This window comes from Periplaneta americana, chromosome 12 (genome assembly GCF_040183065.1).
Source record: "Periplaneta americana isolate PAMFEO1 chromosome 12, P.americana_PAMFEO1_priV1, whole genome shotgun sequence".
In the NCBI taxonomy this organism is placed as follows: Eukaryota; Metazoa; Arthropoda; class Insecta; order Blattodea; family Blattidae; genus Periplaneta; species Periplaneta americana.
Window position 1 is genome coordinate 121084760 of NC_091128.1, and position 27989 is coordinate 121112748.

General features: G+C 33.2%; 2 protein-coding genes across 6 annotated transcripts in view; both read right to left on the reverse strand.

Moving 5' to 3' along the window:
- LOC138710857 (probable ATP-dependent RNA helicase DHX35) overlaps positions 1 to 4005 on the reverse strand; it is a 132793-nt gene extending 128788 nt beyond the window's left edge. Inside the window, exon 1 of the mRNA XM_069842019.1 lies at positions 3729 to 4005. The gene's annotated coding sequence lies outside the window, so the exon portion shown is untranslated. The remainder of the gene's footprint in view (positions 1 to 3728) is intronic.
- Positions 4006 to 10576: 6571 nt separating this feature from the next.
- Positions 10577 to 27989, reverse strand: part of LOC138710858 (phospholipid transfer protein C2CD2L) — a 343333-nt gene continuing 325920 nt past the window's right edge. For 4 of the 5 annotated variants that reach the window (XM_069842023.1, XM_069842026.1, XM_069842024.1 and 1 more), the window contains 2 exons: positions 27182 to 27334; positions 10577 to 14351 (listed from right to left, as the gene is read on the reverse strand). In XM_069842023.1, the coding sequence (XP_069698124.1) occupies positions 14294 to 14351; positions 27182 to 27334 (211 nt within the window). In that variant the 3' untranslated portion in view covers positions 10577 to 14293. Of the gene's footprint in view, positions 14352 to 24225; positions 24252 to 27179; positions 27335 to 27989 lie in introns of all 5 variants that reach the window. The other variant, XM_069842025.1, reaches the window with a different exon arrangement.

The window sequence follows — 27989 nt, forward strand, 5'->3', positions numbered from 1 at the left end:
CGATAAATAATAGATGTGAGGTTTCATGAGATAAAAATTAGGAAACAGATACTAATAACTGTACGCTCGTAGCCCCCCCCCCTCTCAGTGATAAAGTTAGGAAGGGTTTGATGACGTAAGATTAGTGACATGTAGCCCCACTGTCAGTAATAAGGTTAGGCAGGGTTTGACAAAAAGATAAGACAAGTGACGTGTAGCTCCACTGGCAGTGATAAGATAAGGTGTGATAGTATTTGATAAGCTAGATTTACAAGAAGTGCTTCGAGCAAAAATGATACTGTACTAATGAATGTTAGGCCCATTATTCCTCTGGTCCAGTAATAGGCCTATTTGTTGTAATGATGGTAGTTATCTTCTCCAAAAGAGCTACACTAAAGGAAGCACTACTTATGGCTTTTTAAGGAACCCGGAGGTTCACTGCCGCCCTCACATAAGCCCGCCATCGGTCCCTATCTTGAGCAAGATTAATCCAGTCTCTACCATCATATCCCACCTCCCTCAAATCCATTTTAATATTATCTTCCCACCTACGTCTCAGCCTCCTAAAGGTCTTTTTCCCTCCGGCCCCCCAACAAACACTCTATATGCATTTCTAGATTCGCCTATACGTGCTACATGTCATGCCCATCTCAAATGTCTGGATTTAATGTTCCTAATTGTCAGATGAAGAATACAATGCGTGCAATTCTGCGTTGTGTAACTTTTTCCATTCTTCTGTAACTTCATCCCTCTTAGCCCCAAATATTTTCCTAAGCAAGTAATTCTCAGACACCCTTAACCTCTGCTCCTCTCTCAAAATTAGAGTCCAAGTTTCACAATCATACAGAACAACCGGTAATCTGTTTTATAAATTCTAACTTTCAGATTTTTGACAGCAGACTAGACAAAAACTTCTCAACCGAATATTAACAGGTATTTACCATATTTATTCTGCGTTTAATTTCCTCCCGAGTATCATTTATAGTTATTACTATTTGAATTTGTTCACCTCTTCGAAGGATAAATTTCCAATTTTTATATTTCCATTTCGCACATTATTCTGGTCACGTGACATAATTATATACTTTGTCTTTTCGGGATTTACTTCCAAACCTATCGCTTTACTTGCTTCAAGTAAAATTTCCGTGTTTTCCCTTATCGTTTGTGGCTTTGTGGATTTTTTCCTCACATATTCACGTCATCCAAGGAAGCACTATCGCACTTTATTTTGTTTCAATGGCTTCTGTTAGATTATGTAACTTAGTGATAAACATGTGGTTTTATTAGCAGTCACAAATACAGTACTCCATTAGGAAAGCGATTAGACTCAAGTTACCCATGAAAGGGAACAACGCTATAACGCATGCAAAGCCAAGAGGTCCAGGACAAATTGCTAGTATCGGTAGGTTACTTATGTGGCTCCGTCATAACAACTTGACTGCCTTTTCAACACCCCATGTTCACAAAAAATTACAAATGTTATTTCCCTTCAGAATATCACAATCGAAAAATTTTAATTCACATACACAGACTCGTTTAGTTCCACACAATTAACAATATTACATGACACCGATTTACATGCTATTATTTTCAACAGACTAATTACTTTTACTGCCAATGTTATCCTTTCTTCTTAAATCATACGCATAACTTACCCATAATTCCCATTTATTACGTCATTAACAATGTTACCTTCCATTTCAAACATTATTTCTCCTGGACCTCTCGCGCCAACCTATAAGATGTCAATAAAATTTGAAATTTTATAAGCAACTCGCATGGTAGCTCAGTGGTGGCGTCTCAGACTGTAGATAAGCTACAAGAATAGACAGTCTGAGTTTACCTCAGGTAGGGTGACCAGATTTCCAAAATAAAAAAAAAACGGGACACTTATTGAAGTTGATTTTATCTAAACATTCATTATTACTTGTGTTATATATAATGTCAGTGAGCAATAAGGTCCAGTTTTATTTATTTTAAAGTAATAAATACTACATTGTTTACAAAAACTAGGCTATCATAATTATGCAAGTACATAATAGAGTACCATGGATGCTTAAGTCATTGTTGGCAATGTTTTATAATTATTGAAACTAGTCTGGATTAAATAGGTTAACTTATCTGTTTAAAAATATTTCAGGTTAATTGGACCTTACATCACATCCATGTCACTGTATTCTGAACTTGTTTCATAATAAAATTCTTTGTCTCATATTACCTTTTAACTATTTTAACATTCTCCATGAAGATCGATCGACTGTACAATCTGCATCATATTTCTTTGATGAGTGAATTTGCTCTAGAGGTGTTTGCTTTCCTTCAGGAAATTACAGAAGTCCATGCAAGACAAATTAGGAAATGACATTTTGTGATTAATATGGCCTTTATGGTTTTAACTGAAAACTGATCCTATCGTCAGACCAAATTGAATTCAACAATGAAAACACTCTTTCTGATGATGCACTGGTGCCAGGTATTCCTAACACAAAACTTACAATCTGAATTATGTTTGTAAAATTAATGTATTCATCTTTCATAATGAAATAAAAAAAGAAATATTTTATTAATAATTTAGGAAACGGGACGTCATTTAAAAAAAAAACGAGACATTTGGCGTCCCAAGCGTACTTTCTCGGGACAGGGGACAAGAGGCTGAAAAAAGGGACAATACCGTTAAAAACGGGACATCTGGTCACCCTAACCTCAGGTAAGAAATTTGTAGTAGCCTAATTAAAAAGTTGTACCAGTATGTAATTTTATTGTAGGCTACCTTTTGATTATAGGAACATCATACCGATAGAGAGAAAAGATGATAAATTGATAAGAGATGGAAGAAGTGACATCTAGTAGGCCTAAACCAACTTTTAATCTTCCCTCTCATCCTTCCATTTCCTCACAAATATATTACCTATACATCTTGTAAAACGCATGGGCCCATTTTGCGACCTGGTACTTATAAATAAATGGTAATAAATGAACATTTCTGGGGGGAAAAAAATTCCTCACAAATGACCCCCTACCGTACCCTAAAATCCCTCCTTCCCCATCATCCGATTGAGTCTTGAGATGGAGGAACGTGTGGCATGTGTACTTTCGTGGGGAATTACCTACCGTGTACCATACTGTAATCTAACAGCTCCATCCCTTTATAAATGAGCACCAGATTGGTAATCTCCTAAGAGTTATCTTAATGACAAAATAAAAACGCAGAAAAATAAACAATTTAAGCCTACAACTACGTTATAATATAATGTTAAAAGAATTATTTTCACCACAGAAAGAAGCCAATCTTGAAATCAACGTAGACTTAGCTATTCTGTTTTCAAGTAGTCAATAGACGACTAAATAAGCCATAATAAAATACTGTAAATGTTAATATGCATGGATACCTCCATTCACGTGAATAAATAAGTTATAGATAACCTCCTCCCACTTCCGTGCTATGCAATTGATTACTGCTAGGCCTATATTTACTTTAGTTCAGTGACCAGCCAGCCAGTATTATTTCAAGAATTCGTATAAACAGATTAGAAATAAGACATCCTAAAGTGGCTCACAATATTTCACACGAAGTGTCGCTTTCATGTTCATTCAAATATTTGAAAAAACGCAAAATAAATATTTCTGGCACACTTCAAAACATAGTTCACCGACGAATATACAGCCTAAGTTATTTTTCTACTAAAACATAAGAATACTAAGCTCTAAAATAATATAAATTTTCGGTTTAAAGTCACATCTTAACTTACCTAAATAATTTTAGGCCCGTTCAATTCTTCAAAGCACATGAATAACTTATAGTGACAACACATGCCATACGTCTATTTGTCTAATTTCGATGTACGATATGTGTCACGACATCAACGACTGATAAAGCACGTGACCCAAATTCACTCTTCACTATGGTTTATGATTGGCCAAGCCCACGCTACATAAGTTGAGTCAAACAACAAATGTTTTCTACGAAACTAGCCTTAGCAACCACAATTATTCACTTAGCGCCATCTTGACATCTTTGACATCCTCCCTCATCTCGTAAAGATATGTAACAGGGGGGCCAATGGCATGAAGCATCACCAAACAATTACGAAATCGTATTCGGGCTTTGATCATTTGACCTATTTCAAAAATCAATGTGTCATTTCTATCAATAATTAGTTTTGTTGAGATTATTCCTCCCGTTTGCTATTTATAGCATGTATTCCTTTACAATTCAACTAAAATGAGAATTAACATTAATAGTTTGTTTTTATATGTTGGTGCCATTAATTGTAACACTTCTTGGCATAACCTTACTTGGTTACATTTTCTCCCACACTTCTCAGGGTGGAAGCACTCTCTAGACAACTGTCATGCCATCTTTCGTCGAGAAGTCTAACTTGTCTACGAATAAAAAACAATTGCAATGACCTATATTGACCCCTCGACTACACTCAATGTTTCCTGAGGATGATTTGCATATACAGTATTTGTTTCCTTTTGATCCCAAAAAGCAACTATTGCACAAAACTTGAATAAAGCAAAAATTAAATGCCGTCTATATTAGTAGTTTACAACTTCCACTGGACCAGATAGTCTTTGCGAAGAAAGTGGAGAGACAAGAGGCTCCAAAATATCCGATATTTTAAAATGTCATAATATTATATTTTCTTTTGATTTGTCACTCTTTTGTGTTATCAAACTGATACGTATTGGTCTTAACCGACCATTCCATACTATAAAAATGCCTATCATTTTAGAGATATAGAAACTATTGGTCGGCAGCCGGGTAGCTCAGTTGGTAGAGCAGCTGGCTAAGGACTGGAAGGTCCAGGGTTCGATCCCAGGTGGTGACAGGATTTTCTCTCGTTGCCAAACTTTCAGAACGGCCCCAAGGTTCACTCAGCCTTCTATAAAATTGAGTACCGGGTCTTTCCCGGGGGTAAAAGGCGGTCAGAGCGTGGTGCCGACCACAGACCACACCACCTCATTCTAGTGCCGAGGTCATGGAAAGCATGGGGCTCTACCTCCATGCCCCCAAGTGCCTTCATGGCATGTTACCTTTAGAAGTTATTAGTCTGCTTATTGGTGCAATAGGAACCATCACCACTCATCTCCTTTCTTTCTGCAAACGCTTTGAAATACCAACTATCGTCATTAAAGAAGTAGCTATCAATTTACATCCTACGATCTCATCTTTATTCCACATCCTGAGATATCTTTCTAGTACCATACCACTTTCTTTACTCTTTTACCACGTTAATTTTTTTATATTGATCACTATATTATAAAATTTCCGATTTCTTATCATGTTTTATTCTTTGTTATATGGCAACCTTACAAGTTGGGGAAGACATGAATTAAAATAAAAAAATGAATCCACTTGGAAGTGTCCGCATGTTATTGAGTCAAAGAGCCTCGAGGGAAGACTGATAATTTTCTGACACACTATTGGATAGGGCAGAAGTTCGAGACGTTTAGAATGCAAGTAATATTGCAAGCAGTTTCATTTCAAAGACACTTTTTCTCATTTTTTACGGAGGAGGAACCCGAAAGCTTATATTGCAGCCTGGGACTTATTCTTCTTACCACTCCTGTTCTGTAAATGAAATGGAAAAACGTGATCTGACAGAATGAACTTGTAAGTATTCAGATACCCTAATGTTTTAAACAGTATATTTTCATCACAATCATAATTATATCTAAGATTTGTAGAGCAAGTGGCTAGAAACTGCAAGGTCCCAAGTTTAATCCCAGATGGTGGCGGGATTTTTTCATTGCCAAAACTTCATGGCGTGTAAAAGGGATATCTTTATCTATTTTACCAGTACTGTAAAAATATATATTACCATACTAGACACAATAACAAATTCAACTTACCTTTCACGAGTACATCATCATTTTCGATTATGTATGAAACATGAATATTGTTTTTGGGGAGGGAGGAAGGGCTACTTTTCTCGGTCAAGATTTCATATGCATAATTACCGTATCTCTCACTCCACAATGTTCAGGGATTCACTGAAGTATCAGTACCCTACCCATTGTTTAATTAATTTGACCAGTTATCTTAATATTTTACAACACTCTAGAATACTGAAGTTATTGGTGTTACAACAGATGCTATAGCAAGTATAGCTGCTTTTTAATTTGACAGTATCACAGACTCTTCGAATTTATCAATTCCATACCGGAGATATTTTAAGCATTTGAAAGAATTCCTAGCTAAAATTTTATCATCAAAATTAATTATTTTTTAATCTAATCCTCTATAAAAAGCAAAGAAAAGAACATATTGCACCAGCACCAGTATCTCCTTGATGTGGTAAACAGGATCCAACTGCAAAAATATGTAGCTTTGTTATGGCTCCCACATCTCCACCCAAAAGAGATACAATCAACATGTTCAACTTCAAATGGATATGTAACACAAACCACTCTCTTCAAATGCATGGAAAATATCAAATACTTCCAATCATGCTTAGTACTTGACATAAATTAGAGACATTTCTTCACTCTGGCAAGAGTGGAAAAAATACCTGAGATTGTTGAACTCATAATATACGTTTAGAGATCAGACTTGGTAATGCTTTGTATCGTACTTAACCCTTCGTGAGGTGCGTTCTTTTTTATGACACGATTAGGCGCGTGGAGTATAGCTGCTGTATCCCACTGCTTAAATTCAAATTAATAAGTTCCTTTGAAACTCAACCGACATCTAAACTTTATTTTTAGTTTAACTACGAGTTCTACACTGCAACTAGTAAATAACATTAGTTTAATTGTTACGATATTCATTATAATGTTCCATAACATTAATGTTTAATCTTATTGTTAGCATGTGAATAAATCCAGACTGAAATTAACACTGAAATATTATTATTTCCAACTCTATAGACATCATCTTCTTCTTCTGCTGTTAGTTGAATTTACAATTTTTTGGTAACATTGTTGTCCAAAATAAGATCTAACAATCGTATTTTAGGGCACATTTCATGAACTCTTCCCTTTGGACCTGACGAATAAGTTATTTGCAGGAATGTCAGCGTTTGTTTTAGGCTTTTCTTCTTTCCTCTTAGTTTTTCGAGTTTTCCCTACAAAATATCTACTTGAATGTGCAACATTACCACCTTCTTCCTCTGGATCGGACAATTCCTCTTTGAATCTGTCTCATGATCGCTTACTGTAACGTGACCTTCTTCACTTCAGATTCATCATCTGCAGAAGATTCTGCATTCTCACTAGTGCTATTGAACCAATTCAATAAAACATCAGAATCTGTAGTTTTCTAAGGGTTAGATTTTCTCTTCTGTTTGCTTCCAACATTTGTGAATAAACGAGATCCCACAATTTACCAGTAGTAGTAGTAGTAATGATAATAATAGTAATGATAATAATAGTAATAATAATATTAGTAGTAGTAATAATAATAATAATAAGTTATAGAGTCCACCGAGTTAGCTATGTGCCAGCACCGGGTTTCCCTTTCTCTCTTCCTCATCATTATCACTCATTCCAGACACTACACTTACACGAACACTTACACATACACTCACTCTAGTACACGATATAACTCTCCACAGATACACATCATGTACAGTGTGGGCCGCCAAAGTGGTGTACAAATAGAAAATGGGTCACAGTCCTGCCATCTACCCGAATCACGTAAAATTAAGTAGGTGGGCAATGGATACATACATACATACATACATACATACATACATACATACATACATACATACATACATAATACTTACTTACAAATGTCTTTTAAGGAACCCGGAGGTTCATTGCCGCCCTCACATAAGCCCGCCATCGGTCCCTATCCTGTGCAAGATTAATCCAGTCTCTATTATCATATTTTACCTCCTCAAATCCATTTTAATATTATCCTCCCATCTACGTCTCGGCCTCCCCAAAGGTTATTCGTAACAAGCTGTTTTTTACGGTGATGGGCTTTTAGCCCTTTGCCCAACCCCCAAGCTGGAGGACCACCCATTATCAGCTGTCCACGACTGCTTATTCAATATATTCGCAGCTACCCTCCATATCTGGAGGCTGTCTCCTCTACATACATACATACATAATAAGTTATAGAAATATTCAATAATAAGTGAAAAACACACTCCAAACTTAGCTAAAGTTATAACTTAGAAGACTGTGTGGTCCTCAATTTTACACACAACAGCGATAATTTCAAATCTGGAAGTAGAACAAATCCCTTGTAGACAGTTTAGTGGGAAGATACCTGAAGCGGCACAAGTGCAGAAATGTTTAGAAAGAAAATTACAGAAGAACTAAAATCACTGAGATACACCTGTACTCCACGCGCCTATTGTAACTTAGAAGTCTGTGTGGTCTGTTGGTGCTCACTAAACAACAAATCCTATTTTTACACATAACAATGACAATTTAAAATCTGAAAGTAGCACAGATCTGTTCTAGACAGATATGTGGGAAAGTACCTGAAGCGGCACATGTGCAGAAATATGTAGAAAAAAGATATCACAGAACGAAAATGTTTGGAATACACCAGTATCCCACGCGTCTAACGAACGGTTAATTAATCTCATATTCATGCACGTATGTTTTGGAAATGTTTACATATTAAAGCACGTCTTTTTATAACTGTTTTTAAATTAGTACAGTTGATAATAGTTACACTGAAAAGCCAACTTTTACATTAAGTCAGCGGTCATCAGCACAGTACACCCTCTGGCTAGAGTCTCTTACCCGCAGGTAAGACATTGCACTTTCGTACATACGTGGCTGGTGGTGGGTATGCTTTCTCTCTCTTCCTTCTGCACGATGGTGCATATTCTGAGACACTCCTTACCAGTGGCGGCTCGTGATAAAATATTGCATGTATTCAAAATTATGTTATGTTCCAAAACCGAAGAGACCTTGAAATCATTAGTCAAAATGAATAGAATTAATATAAATGTCATGATTCTAACGTCTCAGCATCGAAAAAAGACCGTGTATAAGTTCAAAATATATATTGACAACAATAACAATAATGATAATAATGAAACTCCAGTTATTTTATTTCAGTTTGCTCACCACGTTTATCTTGTAGGATGCCATTATACCATGGCACATATAGCTAACTAAAGTATTATGAAGTATAGTAATTCACAAATTACAATCCCGTAGCAGCACTGTACACACATCCATTTCCCCCCCCCCTCCAGAAATGTATATTTATTTAAGTACCAGGTCGCAAAATGGACCCATGCCTTTTACAAGATGTATGTAACCTAATACATGATTCAGTATAAAATATTTATATATAATTTACATTCAACACAAAATAAAAGCTCCGACAGCGTCCGACACCTATAGACTAAAATATAGACTATTTTGTGCCTCGAGAACGCATTGACGTACCTTACATCTGCAGGACAGATTCAATGTTCACTTAACGTCTTGTGCTCTTGACGAGTCATAAGCAGCCAGCTAAAGACAATTTTGTCCCGTGCATGCATGTCAAGTCGTGTAGCCTCCTTGAAAAGAGCACAACTTTCATGTGAACGTACGTTGTCAAATGTATAGGTCTACAAGAAGGCTGTGAAAGTTGCAGGAAGTTTAAACTACTCAATTCGGACATTATACATTCCCACTACGACAATACGATATTAAACAATAAGAATAGTCGTGCATTAGAGGAAATAAGGTGTTCACGTGCTCTTGTGCTTTTATTGACGCACCAACACTGCTCCTTACCCTTTACTCATTTCAGCACATGCTGATGATCACCACATTAAGTTCTGCTACAAAACAGCAGTTATACGAGAGGTGATTCTTTTGCTCCACCCCTGATCTATTTATCAAAAGCTAGTTACCTTGAATTTTTACATAGCCTGCCCGTAGGCTGAGACATTTGCCCCATCAGCTTCTCAACATCTCTGACTTCCCAGAATAAATTCTCTTCAGCCTCTGTAAAGCACTCCTTCACAACATTTATCACTTCTTGATTGGTATAAAATCTCTTTGAATTTTGGAAACAATCTAAAGCCATTCGAGGCTAGTTCTCATGAACAGCGTGGATATTCTATCATGTCAAATCTTGCATTGTCTAAAGCAGCCATAGCAACATATGCGTTATTCTGATGGAAATTATGAACCAAACTCGTAGAGTTAAGACAAATAAAGACTGGTTAAGGTCCCAGTCATTGCACAAAAAAATTTAAAAAATCACCAAATTATACACTTTTGAGACGTATAATCAGTAAGTGAAACATAAATTTGAAAAATCTGTTACCAGTACTTTAATGGATTTTCTCTTGGATACTCACTTCACATCTCGGAACAAATAAAAATATACTCTTTATAATCATCAACACAAAACTAGACAGACTAATTCCAGATTTAAGAACGTTAAAAATAAATGGTTCTGTAAATCTTGCATTCATATATTTTTAAGACAGTGTCTTTAAACTATTTATAAATCAGATTGCATAAAATAAGTTGAGTGACAGTTTTACAATATAACTGGTAGCTTATATTTCAGAATAGTGAAAAGTAGACACTGTATTACAGTACCCATTTCCACACTCCATAATTTATCTTCAACCTGTGCAGTAATCAATTCTATCAATTTGAAATTAAAAACGTATTTAACATAAATAAAAGCATTTATTGACAGTAAAACCTAAGTACATTTCAGCATGATGTGGAAACATGAACATTTTCAGCTGTGAATCTTTTTCAACAGGTTTTGTTGTTATTCAATGTGGAAATCATTTTCAAAGTTATCATGCTACATTGGAAAATGATCACATAACTTTTATCATGAAAGTACAAAATAAAAATAAAAATAATATAACATTACTGATGTTCATATAATTCTTTTGTTAATTAATTGAATTTTGGCAAAACAATAGGGATATGTATTGTAACAAAAACAATTGATGACAGGAAAAAGGTTTGGAACAATCCAATCGTTTCAATATAGAGTTTATCAGTTACAACAGGTGCATAGAGATTTCAATGAATCCAATAAAGCATGTTAATAAATATTTTAATTACATTAACAATTTATATTTACTACTATAGTACCAAAAGCACCAATTACAGCAATAATAATACAATAATTTCAAGCAGCTATTTAAAAAATGTACAAAATATTTTTTTTCTTGCAATTGGCTCTACCATTGTGCTCGTTCATATCACTGTTTTCACTTCTGTTACACTCCTTGCGTTAGTATGTTCGTGCAGGGGTACACACGTATTCAGAAACCAAACTTGTGGAGGGTTTAAGGTTCAATCTGTCATCCATGAACAAGCTTGTTACATGGCGCCATCATTTCTTTAAGAATTTCCTTTCAAGTCACAGTGCTCAAAACGAAGAAAGGCGAAAGTCAGATTCCACTGATATTCTTAAAATGGTCAATATCATGATCAGTTTTCTTTCGTTTGCACAAATAACTATATATCTAGTACATGAGAGGCTATAATTTTTTTAGAAGGAATTCTGCTTCAATTTTCTTGGTTTTGATATCTTCACTAAAAGTGATGCTTTATTTCCACATCTACTTTTCTTTATTTTCTATAATTCTTTTATATTAGCATTGTAATGAATTAAAATAAGATTTTCGTAAGTCTAGTTTAATTTTTCTATTTTTATGACCTTAAGTGAAAATGTTAGGACGCTTTTCTTTTTCTCAGTTTGCAATAAAATTTCAGTTTTTAATTGCAATACACTGGAATTTACCTCTCAATGTAACATAATTTTTTCAGCGATTAAAATATTCAAAATTTTATTAAAATTTCCAGAAATACAATGAATGTACAGTAATTAAAGACTCATCTTTTCAAAGGAACTAAGTGCCAATTTTTCAAATTTCATTTTATTCAATCTAGCAAGGTACGTCCATACAAGAATATCATAATAAATGGATTCTGTCGTAGTTCAATTATAAGTAATTTAATCATATGCCAAAAGATGGTGTCAGAGGTATCTCAACATGCATTTGTCAGTGTATTTTTAGTCAATATCTTAGAAAGTTGTTTTTGGTGCTTAGCCCCTTTGGAAAGACAGGTCTGCAATTAGGTCTCATATGAGCTTAACTTCCTGTTACTATCTATTAAAATATTCATTTTGAGCACTGTATTATTATAAAGAAGCAATTAATTTCTGTAAAGTTGCTCATGATGATTATCAATCTCAGCAAAAAGTACTGTACCGGTATTTCAGTGACATAACCAGATGTAACTTAAAACCATGTTGCTTTAACACTTCCATCACAATATGTAAAGTATAGCAGAAGCAAATCCTTTATAAATAACAGTACCTATGTGTTCTTAATAGTTAGGCACCAATTTCCACGGAAAGCATAGTTAACAATCATATGTCCATGATGACGGTGGTGAGTAATGTTGGTGATGAAAACAATGATGACGACGACGACGAGGATGATGATGATGATGATGATGATGATGATGATGATGATGATGATGAATATGCCGAAATGAAGGGCCACTTTTAGCATCAAAACTTTTATTCATATAATATATATATTTTTTGTGCAGATATGAAATTTAACTAGGCAGCTAAAATTGTACTTTTTTATTTAATTTTTCAGAGGAATTAAGAGTACAATGGAAGCCGGAGATAAGTATAAAATATGGTTAATGGTAACATTATGAAACAAAGGGATATTGGAACTTCCAAGTTTTTGTACAGTTTCATGTACAAAATGCTTTTTTTGATCTCATAAATAGGTAGTTATCTTACACAGCCAAAAGTAGCTACTCATGCCACTTTCTTCATTGGGAATGGAGAGAAGTGGATGAGATCAAGGTATAAATTCAAGTGACCTTCAACCACCCTCTTGTTTATGCCAATAAAGATGTTCTGCACAGCAAATCATTACTATGTATCAGAGTAAAATGGAAATCATTACGTTCCACAAATCATCAGTAAAATAAAACCTGTCATGTAAAAAATAACACAATATGTGTTACATTATGGACACACTGCCCACTCATTCATGTAGTAACCATGGTTTTAATAAAATAAGTTCCCTTATTCTTCCCCTAAAAACACCATGGTCCCATTTGTAAACTAAAACATGTAAGTCATTACTGATACATTGTGAGCTTATATTTACTAGTATGAAATTTGTGATGAATTTAACGGTTAGGAAAATGAACCAGATAGAATACGTAGGGTTGCCAGTTGCATATTTTCAGTGACGTGTGATGATTACATTAGATCACAGGTAACAAATTTGTAAGTACCGGTACCAGCAAGTTTTTTTTTTTTAATTGGACCTGCACATCTCAGATTAAATAAGGAATTTATTTAATTCCACTGACTAAAATTTAGATATGACTTGGGTTTTATAAAAAAATGTATGAACCATTTGCGTATTTCTCTCAGAACAAGTTGTGAGGAATTAATCTAGTATCATAAAAGGTACTGCTTAAAAATACGGTCATCTAATGTTTTATGTACATTCTCAAAGGATTTAAAATGTAGAATTTATAATATATCCAAATATTTTACTGTTTAGCGCATTTCAATGTAGTTAATATGTTTTTATGTATTTACTTTTTATTCCAAGGCAACCCTATACCTTTTCCAATTGTGTTGAAGAACCAGGATTTCCAATATTATGTTAAATATTCTGTTTGTATGCAGTAGACATTTCAAAACCTAATTAATCTAAGTTAAACGATTTACTACAAACCATATTCATATAAAACTGAGTACGAAGAACAAAGACTCTTCATATTTAAAAATTGATTCAAACAAATTATTCTCTATTTTAGTGCTAATACGATCACAATATACACAATAGTAAAAATATCCTCAATACCAATCCACGATTCTGGGATATAAAGTACAGAATACTTTGTGGTAGTGAAACAATCGTGAGTGAACTGGAATAGCGAACCACTTCCCAATTCATATGGAAAAAGAAAACAGAAACAATACCAGTATCTACTACATAAGTACATTATATAAGTTGGAGGATCATTCTTCGTCTAAGAGCTGCATTTCCATGTTTCGTAAAGCAAATGAGAATTAGACTGCATTATAAATAAGAAGGAAGACCTTTTGAGGTCAAATATCAGATGCAGCTGGCTGTTCTTTTCGTGTATGTCAGTCACAATGTTTTGTGTGAAGCAATTGGTACCTTATTTACTAGGCATTCGGCAGTAGAAGCAGTAGTCAAGCACAATTGTTGCTCCACTAGTGGCTTTAACTGAGATTAATAACATATTCTTGTCAGTCTATTTCTTCAGTTTAACTCACTGCATTGAGAGAGTTAAGTTTTTTTTTTATTCACATTAGCGGAGTTTCATCCAGGAGAAGCCATCACTTTTAGCTCTTCTGCAGTTGAAGAATCCGCCTGTCCATGTAGGGACTCTGAATGTACGCACTGGAACAGAAATGTCTCATATTACAAATAATAATTAAAGAATATACGAGAAACCGGACATTTTTACGTAAAAACATTCAGAAATTAATGCTGTCACAATTTGTAAATATGTATTAATTCACTAAATGTATAAACAAATTATTCTAGACTATTGTGCGCAATATTTTAAGGGCTTTCTCCTATGCTAACGCTTGGCCTTCCGAAATAAAATATTGGTACTGTATTAAATTCACAGAGAAACTCCGTAAATAAAATTATGAATTTTTATCTCAACAGAAGTGGCAATTTGAGGCCATTCATGTAGAAATTTAGTACCGGTATTCTAACAAATTTTGCTATTAACTTTATCTTTCATAACGAATAGACAAATAATGCCGCATGGAACATATTCCTTCTTAAAGAAATATTATCTTATACTGAAAACACATATCGAAAAGTTTTCTCAGACACATTATCCAAAAGATATACCAACTTAAATCAATTTAAAATGATTTCTTAAATGATAGCCTACCGACTGAATTTATTATAATAACAGTTATTTATCATATAAGTGGCTTAAACTGACCAATATTTGTTAGTGAGATGTTTATCACACGGAATGTCATAATTTCTCACAAACACATACCGGTAATAGACTTTTAGCCATGTGTAATCCTACAACGTTTTATCTTATTCTAGTAATTAAAGTAATTATTTTCCTTTTTATATATCGAGAGCATCATACCAGAAGGGCGTATCAACAAATGTAGTGTTATTGAAATATTTTAACGAAACCTATTTATGTTTGAAAACAACTGTTTGAGAATTACAATGGACATGAGGAAGAATCAAAGAAAGTACCTTCTTATGTAGAAAAGAATAGGAAAAGTTATTCTATATTTAGATGGCTCTAATGTAAACTTGCAGATTTGTTGATACGCCCTTCAGGTATGATGCTCTTGATGTTAACCATAATAAATTGTTTAAAGCCCTAGCGTGAAGTGAAAATTCCTTTGTTGCTAAGTTATCAGTCGAATATAAATTAAATGTTTCTAATGAACAAATTATTATTTTCACAGATAAATTAATGGCATCTAAGATATCCTCATTTCAGATGTGAAGTAAGGCGCTATTTGTGACAGTTACTAACAATTTGATAAACAGTACAGGATAAGATAAAGTTATTTTAATTAAAATATATTTAATGCAAACATAGTACATCTAAAATAAAACAACTTTGTTGCAAACGTTGTGATTCAGAAAACTGGTAGATAATAGTCATTCGAAAAATGAGTCACAAATTTGTGAGGAATAAAGAGTCCAATATTTCACGTCAAATATTCGATCTTACATAAAAGATGCTACTGGTACTATCCACCCTCTCACAAGGGAGAGAAAGATTAGTATTTTTGGAACAACATTTAATCGACACAATATGCAGTCATATTCAAGTATGGAACTGTGTGGTATACTCATAATAGAATATCTGTTGTGTTAATTTTCCCTGTTCACATTCAGCAAATATGGTTGTTACATACAGCACTATGTTCAAATATCCATAACTATTCATGTAATACAGAATGTCCCAATTGAAACGCCCTAATTTCAAATCCTGATAATAAATTAATGTAACCAGATTTTTGTACCTCTCCAAGTTTTGCTGAAACGTTTACTTCAAGAGCATCAGTGGATAGCGATGTTGGCAATAGAAAGTGTGAAAATGGAGTCTGGAGAGCAGAAAGCTCAAGTTGTGTGGTGGTATGCAGAACATGGTTCGATCATTGCACGGTGTACAATAGGGACCTGATGTGAAGAGAAGGCATGAAAAGCTGCGTTTTGGGAGAGAGGAATAGTGACTACGAGGCATAGTGATGGCCGATCGAGAACATCTGAAGAAAATGTGCAGAGCATATCGTATTTGGACATGTTAAAGGAGATTGCATTCCTCAAATCGAACATCGCCATCCAAACATTTTCTTCCAACATGATGAAGTCTCTCTGCACTGGCATCTGGATGTATGGAGAGAAATGGATCTGACATTTTCCGAAACATGGATTGGAAGAGGTGGTACAAATCCGTGGCCTCTTAGATCGCCTGACATTACCACTTTATGGGGATATGTCAAGGACAAAGTGTATACGCCCATAGTGATAACCTTGAAGTAGCTACAGGAGCGCATCAGAGCTGCCATCACAATGGTCACAGCAGAAATACTGCAGACAACTTGGCGTGAAATTTGGTATCGTCTAAACATTCTTCGTGTGACTTCTGGGGCTTTGATTTTTTTGTGAAAGTTTAGTGACAGTGCCTTTCAATGCAAGTAAGTTTTATTTTGATATATCACATATGCCCAAAGATACAAACGAAATTAGTGCGTTTTAATTGGAACACTCTGTACATAATTCTGCCCTTACTAGCTATAGGTCTAATAACATCAGGCCAAAAGTTTTCATAATGGAAAATGTATAATAATTACTAATATTCCACATGTAAAAGGGTACACACTTTGACAAGACATATACAATTGCTTCACACCATTTATTGTTAATCCTCTTCTATCTTTAACATACCCTACATGATTTATACACACAAAGCTCATGTCATGTTCAGAATCTTAAAATTTAAGTGACAGTAGCAATACTTTCCTTCTTTTAAATTGAAATATGCTATTTACGAGATTTTTATATTTTTTCATCCCGCTACATAATAATTTAATTACACAATTAAATTTAGCAGCAAGAACTGGTTATAAAATACAAACTATATACAGTAAATATCATAAAATAATATTTGTCTGCTAATTAAGAAAGAATTATAACTGTCAAATACATCACTGTTATGGCTTCTGTGCTAAACTCGTATCTTTATCTATATTAGAACATTTGCATTATTTTGTCACCAGTTTGGTCACTTTCTTCTTGAAAAAAATAAACTGACTAGATAAGATTACCAAATATGTCTACTCTCCTCTTATTTTTCTTTCGTGCTAATCAAAGTTTTCCATATTTTGGAAATTACTACTTTGAAATAGTACCACAATTGTCTAATTTTGCGATTAGCAAAGCAGTGCTTGTTGTAAATTAAACTTAGGTTTAATAACAGCACCCCATGCAAACACAAAACTTTTAAATAAACACAGCAGTTAATAAAAATTATGTCAAATATACGAAAGTATAGTTAAATCTAATTAGCCAACTTAAGATTATGCAAGCTTCAAAATATTACAGCCAAAACGTGATTTTTGTTGTCACCATACCACAAAATAATGTTAATATAAACTCAATTTGCTACACAGTGGACAATGTAAATACTGATTATGAAAATGGGTATTCAGTTTTGTTGACATTAAAAATATTTGCAGCTTCATTCCTACGAAGTTTCATATCATACCAGTACCTTGCCTACTCTTCAATAGCTGAAAAAAAATCGTTCTACTTATGTGTTCTGAATAAGATGGAGACATACGATAGTCATATTTACACCAATAATCATATTTATAGATAGTAATGAGAACTCTAATAACTTAACAAGATTGTGTAGGATTAATCATAATTCTAAATCATTCTGATTCCTTTTTAAAAGTGGTATCAGTAGCAGTATTTCTTCTGTCAATCTAACTTTAACAATGAAAAAGTCACGTTATTCTTTTATGGTTTATTACCAATATGGGAAGAAAATTACGTTATTATTCAATGAATCAAATTTCATATATTTCCGTGTGCAAATTGGCGATAAAAATTCACATTCCCAATTGAATCGCTCCTTTCCAAAAGGGCTTCAGTCCATTTTTTGGCAAAACGAGTTTTCCCTTGGAATTGGCAGTTTAGGGTCGACACATCATTTTACAACAAAAGAGCGTTAGTCCAGTTGATACTTATGTGTGAACTGTAGATATAGGAATGTTGTTACTTTACAAATGGACATCAATCCTGGACTGTGGCCCGTTAGAAAAAAATACTGTTGCCAACCATGGTTTATGTATGAGATTGGATTGATAATCGAAATATATCTAATGATTTGTATTGTAATGTTCAGTTGGTAGTACTTTGACTGTTTTATCTTTGTTGAAGGCATTCCTGGTTCGTTTTGTAAGTAAAAATGGATCAAGATAATGCTTCAAGAAAGAGGAAAGTGAATACTGTAAATTACAAGAAGAGCAGGAACTTGAGCAGGATTAAGAGAGTTTTCAAACAAGAAGATCCGAACACATGTAAATTTTCGTTTTGCAAAGAAATTTTACAATGTTACATTTTTTCGGTTCAAATTTATGCACATTTAAAGGACAAAACTAAAATTCTTTCAATCATTTGTTACCATAATACATTGCTCTCTTAAATTGACTGAGCATATTGCGTATTAAATCAATGGCTTTCCCAAAACAAGCAATGAAATGTTTAATATAAAACAATTTTTATCTCGAAAAGGAAGCAAAAACGAGCAAAATTGTATTAACATTTTTTATTTGAAATGTCTCAAAAGAATAACCGCCTGAAATTAATGACATTATTTACGGTTAACCCTGTATATGTATTTAAAGATTTTATTGTAGTTATGTATCGAGCTGTCGTAAACATACTCAGAAAAAAAATTACATTTTTTACAAATGGGCTAAGTCCAGGATTTTGGGAACTTATAACATAAGCCGAAAATAATTTTTTAATCTCATTTCTATGTTATATGGATACATTATTAATATGATATGATTTATTGTCATTAAGCAAAAACATCCTAAGTGGTTGATGGACCTTCACATTTCTGTATTTAGGGACTCACCATCACTATTTACAGATTTCTGTACTAAACTATCCGGTTCTCAAAATTAATTCCTACCCCTAACTTAACACATTTCTAACCCTAGCTATTCTAACGACCACCCTCCAAATTCCTCTAATATCTGACTAACTCTTCCCCTACACCCTAAAATAGCTTACTAACCTCCTTTATACATATAATAATAATCACTACAACAAGATTCACTCACTATTTTGTTCTTGGTCTATTCAATTTTTACTCTCATTTCAAGACTCATACCACACTCACACCACACTTGTCCACGTAACAAAACCTTCTTGGCTACACTCCTAATAATCCGTTAACCTTGACCCCTCCCTTTTTCACTTGAACCCTTCACACCAATTTCTTAAATCGTAATATATATGTATTTTTTTTCTTTTTAAGGGTTTAGCGAAATTTATATATAGAATAACTATATGATCATTTTTATTAAAGTGCGATCACAATAAACTCACTCCTAACGAGCACCAATAAAAAAAAATTCAAAGCAATGTGTATTAAGAGTTTGTATAGTGTTTCAAAAAAGTATTTGAACAAAGTGGATGCTACTGTGATTATATGCAATATTTTTAAACCAAGAAATTTCATAGCGAAAGCAACAAAAGTATATAAATAAAGCTACAACCAGAGCCAGTTCAGTCACAACAATACCAAAGAAAAGCAATCTACCATTACCTCATACCTATGCGTTAATCTTCAAAGCTGTCTTTTCCAGAGGTATTCCCTATTAAAATTTTGTTTAAAGTACATTTCTTGATTCTCCATTGCATGCTATTAGTTCAGCCCCTCTTAACTTCTTTGATTATATGACTGTAACATTCAATAATTAAATATTATCAGAGCTTAAAATATTCATCTTTTTGCCTATCCCTTCTAACGTTATAATTCATTTTTACAAACTTGATCTCATGATTTCAATCAAAAATATTTTACCATTTTTGGATACACACTATAGTTTTTACAATGTTATGTGTCTGTCCATATGTCTGACTTTCTGTACAATAATTTAAGTATAAACCACTGACCTGATTTATCCATTTAAATGTATTTGGGAACCAGCACTTCTAAAAACGCGTATTTTCTTAGCTAATAACGGTATGTTTATAATTTAATGTGATCACTTTCACGTGTTAATACTGAACTAAGTTTATGAATACCTAGTTGACTAGTTTTAGTTTAGAAGCCATCTTCAGAACTAGTAAGGTCCTTGCGTCTTCTGATTTCTTTGTTTGTTTTGCTGGGGTGTGAGTTTGTGTTGTGTAGTATGGAGTCAAATAGTGTGTGTGTTCTGAAATTCAGTTGTGTGTTGAGGATTTGTTGTGGGTATGTTTTTGTATGTATATATTTCGTATTGTTCCAGTGTGTTTAATTTCTGGTTTTTCGATTTGATACGTAGAATTTCCATTTGACTCCACACTACACAATACAAACTCACTCCCCAGCAAAACAAACGAAGAAACCGGAAGACACAAGGCCCTCACTAGTTCTGAAGATTGCCCCTAAGCTGAAACTAATCAACTAGGTATATGTAAACTTAGTGATCAACAGAAATCATAATCCTAAGTGATATAGTGTTAAAAGTTGTGTAATCAAGATGTATAATAATAGTAATAATCGCTATACCGGTACATATCGGGACATGAAAAACGTGTGAAGAAATACCTGCAATTGATTTACCTCAGCTTTTTATCTTATTTTATATTGTTTTGCATTATGGACAGTTAAAACATTGAGTTCAAGAAAACGTCAAAATCTATTTGCTAACATATTACAATTTATTTGAAATGAATTTATGTAACAGATCATTCTTTAAAATAAAGTCCACTATTTTTATGACATTCTTCCATGTTCCTGGTAGTAGTTCAATTTGATAATGATATCATTTTTTGGACTTCGAAACTAAAAGTTATTTTGATGCTGTATGGAGTTCACCAAATACACTCACACAAAAAATGAGCTATAACATCACATCATTTTTCAGATTCCTAGAGAATTACTTCTTATATAAAAATAAAGTCACCAATGGCAGTCATTAGAACTACATTCTGATGATGATGATAAAAATCAATGCTGTTATTGCAACACAGAGTTCAGATGTAAGTGTTTGGAGATGTTGTTTCTAAATACTCTATGCCTCACTCATTGTTAAGTTAATGAGACTTAGCTTCCCCCTATCTTCACTATTTATTTCCTTCTTAAATTTCATAGCAATAAACTATCTTCAAAATCTTCCCACCAAAAGCAGTACGGTATAGTGAAATTTCTCACTGTGCCATACTTCCAACTATCACGCATATCTTGAACGAAGTTCGAGAATTTCGCACCAGTCTACAGGAGGACATATTTTTCAAAATCATCTTGCTTGTTGTTATGAAGAAAGTAGTGTATTTGGAATCCTTAAGGAGGCGTGATAAATTTCTACGTTTCTTTCGTCAAGTTACTTTACTGAAATCTGTATGTGTACCAATATTACTAATATGTAAATAAAGAACATAATATGATTACGTACCAGTACACAGTACACTGCTTTTAAAATCAAAAGTGCTCTTTAGCACTTTATGCAATAATGATACCGGTACAGGTACCAGTACTAAAGTTATTACTAGTAGTCTAAGTTGTTATGATAAAAGAGTTGTAACTAACTTGTCACTATTTTCAACGTCACAACAGAGAAATGCCTAACACAGAAGTAAATTTTCGTCCAATATATTGATATATTGTCTGGCTGCAGGGTTATTCTAATTTCTTATATCCCAACTTCACACTATTGCTATCAGTAAACTGAATGGTCAACACATATTTGTTGATTTTTTTTGTTTATTAAAATGCTTGTTTTAAAGTTCACTGATATCTAAAGGCTGGCATTGTTTTAATTACATTTTCCCCTCAATAAATAATGTTATTTTTATGAATCAGTACAGAAACTGAACATAAATTTCGAAAATTAGTACCATTCTACAAGAGGACATAGTTTTCATAATTTTCTTAATTTTTATTATGAAGGATGTAGTGAAAAATCTTAAGAAGACGGAATAGATTTTTACGTTTCCTTAGTGAAGTTATTTTAGTTAAAATTTTATTTTTTGCACCAAATTGAACAGAATATAAGTCTAAATCTGTCCTATGAATCTGTCAAACGAATCATCAAAAGCAAGATCAACCACAATTACAATATTAAAATATTAGCAGAAAGTGAAAATACCAAATTGAAAAATCTATGAAAAACACTCATCTAATTCCGGAACTTCCTCGTAAATCTGCTGTTGCTATGTTCAGGCTACTCACTGGCCATGATTGTTTAAGTAAACATCTCCACAGAATTGGATACAGTACTGACTTCACCAAATTGTCTGTTATGCTGTCAGAAGCAGGAAATGGATATGGATCATCTGGCAAGCTGCACAGTCCTTCAAATGGCTCAAGACATCACGTCGAATTATTGGGAAGCACGAAGGAGAATGACTTCATTGTTAAATCAAGAGCATACATACACTTTTGCGCCAATGTTTCTAACATGTAAAAAAAAAAGGTAACATACTTATATCTTATATCGTAACATACTTATATCTTAGCTCAGCATGCTTCGCAATTAGGTCGTTACAACAATTTCTAAACAGCAGTATCTTAAAGACAATATTTTTGCCTATTTTCATTCCATTATGTCCTATGGAATAATATTTTGGGGAAATTCTGCAGATAGTAAAAATATATTCTTATTACAAAAAAAGAGCCATTACAATAATAGTTGGAGCAAAGGCTAGAGAATCATGTAGATTATTTTTTTTTTAAATTAGAGATTCTAACCTTAACAAATCAGTACATATACTCTATAATAAATTTCCTCTTATGTAATAAAGAAAATTTTCCAACTAATTCAGCCATACATAGAATAAATACCCGCAGAAAGAATGATTTTCATACGTCATCATCAAATTTATCATGCTATCAAAGGGGAGTACGTTACATGGCGATAAAAATGTTCAATAAGGTACCGTAGTCTTCCCAAAGACATTAAGAATCACAGCTAAAACCCTGCATTATTTAAGGTAAAACTAAAAAATTACTTAATATCTCACACTTTCTATTCTGTACATGAATTCTTGACATTTCACAGTACTGTGTAAATATTTTAATACTATTAAATGGTAAACGTATTACATTGTATAAAATATTATTGTTATTAAGGTATTAATTCTGTACATATTTCATATTTGCATTTCATACATTTCATATGTATTGCATTTATATGTTAAACGTAAGAATTGGACATGTTCTTTATTCTATGCTATAAAGCAAATGTAAGAATATTATGGAACGAATAAATCTATCTATCTTTTAAAAATATGATGTGCTTTTGTCTCTAGTAAGTAATATTCGAAATTGTTATAATAAGGAAATCGTAAGTAACTTGTCGCTGTTTTCGATGTCATATCAGAGAAATGCCTAATACAGAAGTATATTTTTGTCCAATATTTTATATATCGTATGGTAGGTAGCAAGACTATTCTAATTTCTTATATCCTGAGTCCACATTATCGTAATCAGTATGCTATTGATGACTCCTTTATTAAAATACATGTTTTAGAGTTTGATCAAAGTTTAATTACTGGCACCCTTATAATTACCGGTACTTTCGGTAAATTAGTATAAAAAATTAATACATCATGTTATACATACAAAATTATTTCAATGCCATACACAAAAGTTCGAAAATCTTCTTATACGTTCAGACTTCGTTCATTTTTAATAGTTAAAAATAATGTTATTACTTCATGCTATTATTAAAAGCCAAAATAATAATCGAACATATTTTATTAGATATATTATACATTGCAATATATATGATCAAGCAATAACAAAATTGGATACTGAATTTTTAAAGTGTCTAGAGGGATATAGAAAAGCAAACTAATTACAATTAGTTTGTGTGATGCTGTATGAGCAGCAGAATATATCAATATGTAAACCAAAAGTGTAAATATGGCCATCTTATCAATAGCAAAGGAGATAATGGATCAATAATAAAACACATTCCAAAAGGATTATATGAACACTGACTTGCCAGCAGTCTTCAAACAACATGCCACTCGACGAGCTTACCTATTCACTCAGTACGGGCAGTAGAGACCAAGAATGGGAAAAAAGAATTTCACATTAAAATGTTGTAAAGAAAATCATATCAGTCTGATATAATAAATTAAAGAGTAGTAACAAAACATCTAGTGAAATCCTCTTCCACTCCTTCATAAAGAAATTAAAAAAGAAAGAACTGTAAGAGCACAATACAATACAGACTTGACAAGAAGTACCGGTAGTATGTTACAAGTTCAAGTCCACAATACTGACAGTCAGAAAAATCAAAACAACTCTTATCACAGGCATCTGAATAATTTAATCAATTGCATCATATAGGAGAATATTTCTTCTTAATTCCATTCAAGTGATATATCTTAATAGTAATATAAGAATATCTTAAACCAAATTGGTAGCCAATCAGCAATACAATGGACATTCGAATTCATGCAATTTTACGTATTTTCTGAAAACTTTACCTTTTAAATTCGCAGACTAATATTCTCTTACTGTAAATATTCGAACAGTTCACGTGGTCTGTAAAATTGTAATTCTAAATAACAGCTATTTTATAATGTTGTGCGATATTTATATTATTCATATAGTACAGTTACGCAAAAAAATGATTATTGAACAAACAATGTTGTAATACATGAAAATGAAACATTTGCACAACATCCAGAAATATTATAAAACCGTTTCTACCTTTAACCTACACAAATGAGACTGTACAAATTTCAAAGACAAAAATTACTATATGAGAATCATGTCTTTATTTCTGTCCCTATGCTCACTTTCAGAATCACAGTCGAAAACCGCTTTTACATTCCCACAATTAACGTTTTCCCGTCTTTACAATCTTTTAGCTTTTCTATAATTGTAATATATTTTTTCTCCTGTATTTATGTTGTAATTTCAAACTTTTTTCAATTTACGTTGTTTCTCTCAAACAGAGGAAAAAAAAGCGTCCATGAAAAATTGAACATAAAATTGAGACTACCACTGTAAATTTTGCTATAAATACAGTCAATGTATGCAGATTAAAGTATAAAAATTTGTTTTCCTCATGAAGGATACTGTGATCATTGGTAAGAAACAAACTGTGAAGGACATTCTAGACACCCATTTCCAGGATAACAATGCTGGCACTAGTGATGATGATGATGATGATGATGATGATGATGATGATGATGATGATGATGTTCCCACAAGAGCAGATGTAGTTGTAACATTAGTGACTGTGAGAAGGTCTCTTTCTGCTACAGAAAGAGATGTTCAATTTTTGATAAACTTTATGAACTAGAGAAGCAAATAGAAAACTTGTAAATAATAAAAAAATCAGACTTCTTTTGTGAAAAGAACTAGTGTCGTCTTTCAATTTTATATGTGTGTGCAGGACTTACCGTATATTTTAAGATTTTAAAGTGATTAAAATCATGTGTATGATAATTTACTTCTTATAAATTATATACCGGTATATATATAATAGTACATTATGCAACGAGCCTATAATGATAGTAATTAAGAAGCGAGTATGGATGTTTATGAAACGAGCGCAAGCGAGTTTCATAATTTTCATACGAGCTTCTTAATTACCATTATAGGCGAGTTTCATACGACTTTTTATGCTCGACCATATTTCTAACTTGAAATTATTCAGATGTATACATTTTATTTGTATCTGACAAGATCGGAAGTGACCTTGTTCTAGGTCGTGAATTGTGAGATGTGCGCAGACGCGAAAGTATTGATTTTTTCCGAGGAACAATAATGTCATTGACCTTGATGTAATCCCGTTAAACTTGATATAACCTTGATTATTGAATTCGACATTGAAAAACGAGATAACAAATTGAATTTATTTGAATATTATTTACAATTAACGCTAATTATTATAGTAACAGAACATAACCTTCTGCGACAGTATTGGATTTCCAGCCTCCGTGACTTTTCGCTAATTCTCTTTCGATTGCATATCCGAGAATAATCGATACTTGCGGTTTTATAACGGTACAAAGCTGACTTGCCATTGGCTGAACACCTGTAAGCTGAGTTGTCATTGGCTGAACACCTGTACTTTAATGAGTAGGTGTACTTTAATGACATGCATTAAAGGACTGCTACCAGGTGTATAATTACTACATTTCGGCATGATCGAGCATAAAATATTTAATAATTGTAACATTTAATATAGTCCTGTGTGTTATAGAAGTTCCAAGCATTGTTTACAAATCATTCTACGTACTGAACATTATATCCTTAATGTTTTTGCTATATGTAAACCATTTTCCATAATTTACACTTTTCCTCAATTTACACATGCCTTCAGAGTTCCTTGAAAAGTGTGACAGAAGGTTTTGAATTCAAACCAAAACTTGAGTCACTATTGATTTTTATTTGATTAACAATGAACGAGAAGAGATAGTGTGTCATGCCACAGTACAAATTCAGCCAACTCTATTTCGATTCCCAAGAGAGAAATGAAGATTTATCTCCCTCCTATAGGGACAGGGCGCATAAGCCTTCCTTTGTGCTCCATTTTGCATTACATGATAGTTTTACACCGTGCTAACCAAATGATCAGTGAATTTGGTAGGGGTGAATGTCTAACGTGAACCCATAATCTTCATATGAATGGGAACAGAATGTGTCACAAAACCCGGTGATGATGTATTAGTAGGCCTATTGCATTACGTTTTAACATTATGTTGTATATGTTTAATTAAAAACATACAATATATTACTTGCACCTGAACTAAACCTTTTAAAGAATATGTATTCTACTGGGCTCTTACAGTAGTACCTCCATACAGTAATATCATGCAATTTAACTATTGTGATTTAAAGTGCACAGGCTATGTACATTTATGTACTATAGACTAGACTGTATAACTTCAACTAATAGGTATACCTAGACATTTAGTATTGTGCTTTTATATTACTTCTCTTCTATTTGCATTATACAATATTTAATAATACTTACAGTTCAATGCTCTGAATAGTTGAATTTGTACAATTAGAGTCGACTTTGATGTGGCAGTGCTTGTGGCACTTAAGTTCACAATCTCGACATTCATAGCCTTGTTTCCCTAGCCGCCTTGCTACCGATTTACTGCAAACTTGGCATGTGGTACCACTGCAATAAAACATTTCGTAAAAAATTACTTACTAATTAGAATCACAACAACAACTTAAGTCTTAAAAATCGATGTTTGTCTGATGCTACAACTGAATATACTCAGAATGTAGGGATTCCATACAATGGTCGCCATATGAAGCAAAGAAGGAGTTACCATATTGGTGATGAGGACGATTTTGAATTATGGAGAAAGATGCAACGATAGGAGAGGAAATAGAAGTATTCCAAAAAGTCTGCCCAAATACCATCATTGCTTGAAAAGTATTCTGTCTGTACTTGTCAGGATTTGATCTTGGGATGTGCAGCCTGGCAAGATACTGGTAACACTTTCTAGCCTTTTGTTTAATGGTATATCTATTAAACATTTGGTTTAGTTTCATATTCAGAAGTATTTTATTATTCACTGACATTTTCTGCTTACAAGCAAACATTCTGATGGGGGCAGTTAAAAAATATTTTTTTTTTTTTCACCATGTTAATAATGTCAAAAGAAGTGCTTATACAAATTTCGGCCACTCGACCGCAAGTACGAGGCCATCCAGAAAGTGATTTTCCCTGGGGCCGTTTACAGGAAAAAAAGCACAATTGCATGGAAAGATTTATTGAAACAGATAGAACAATTGTTGCGCTATTTGTCAACATATCCTCTACT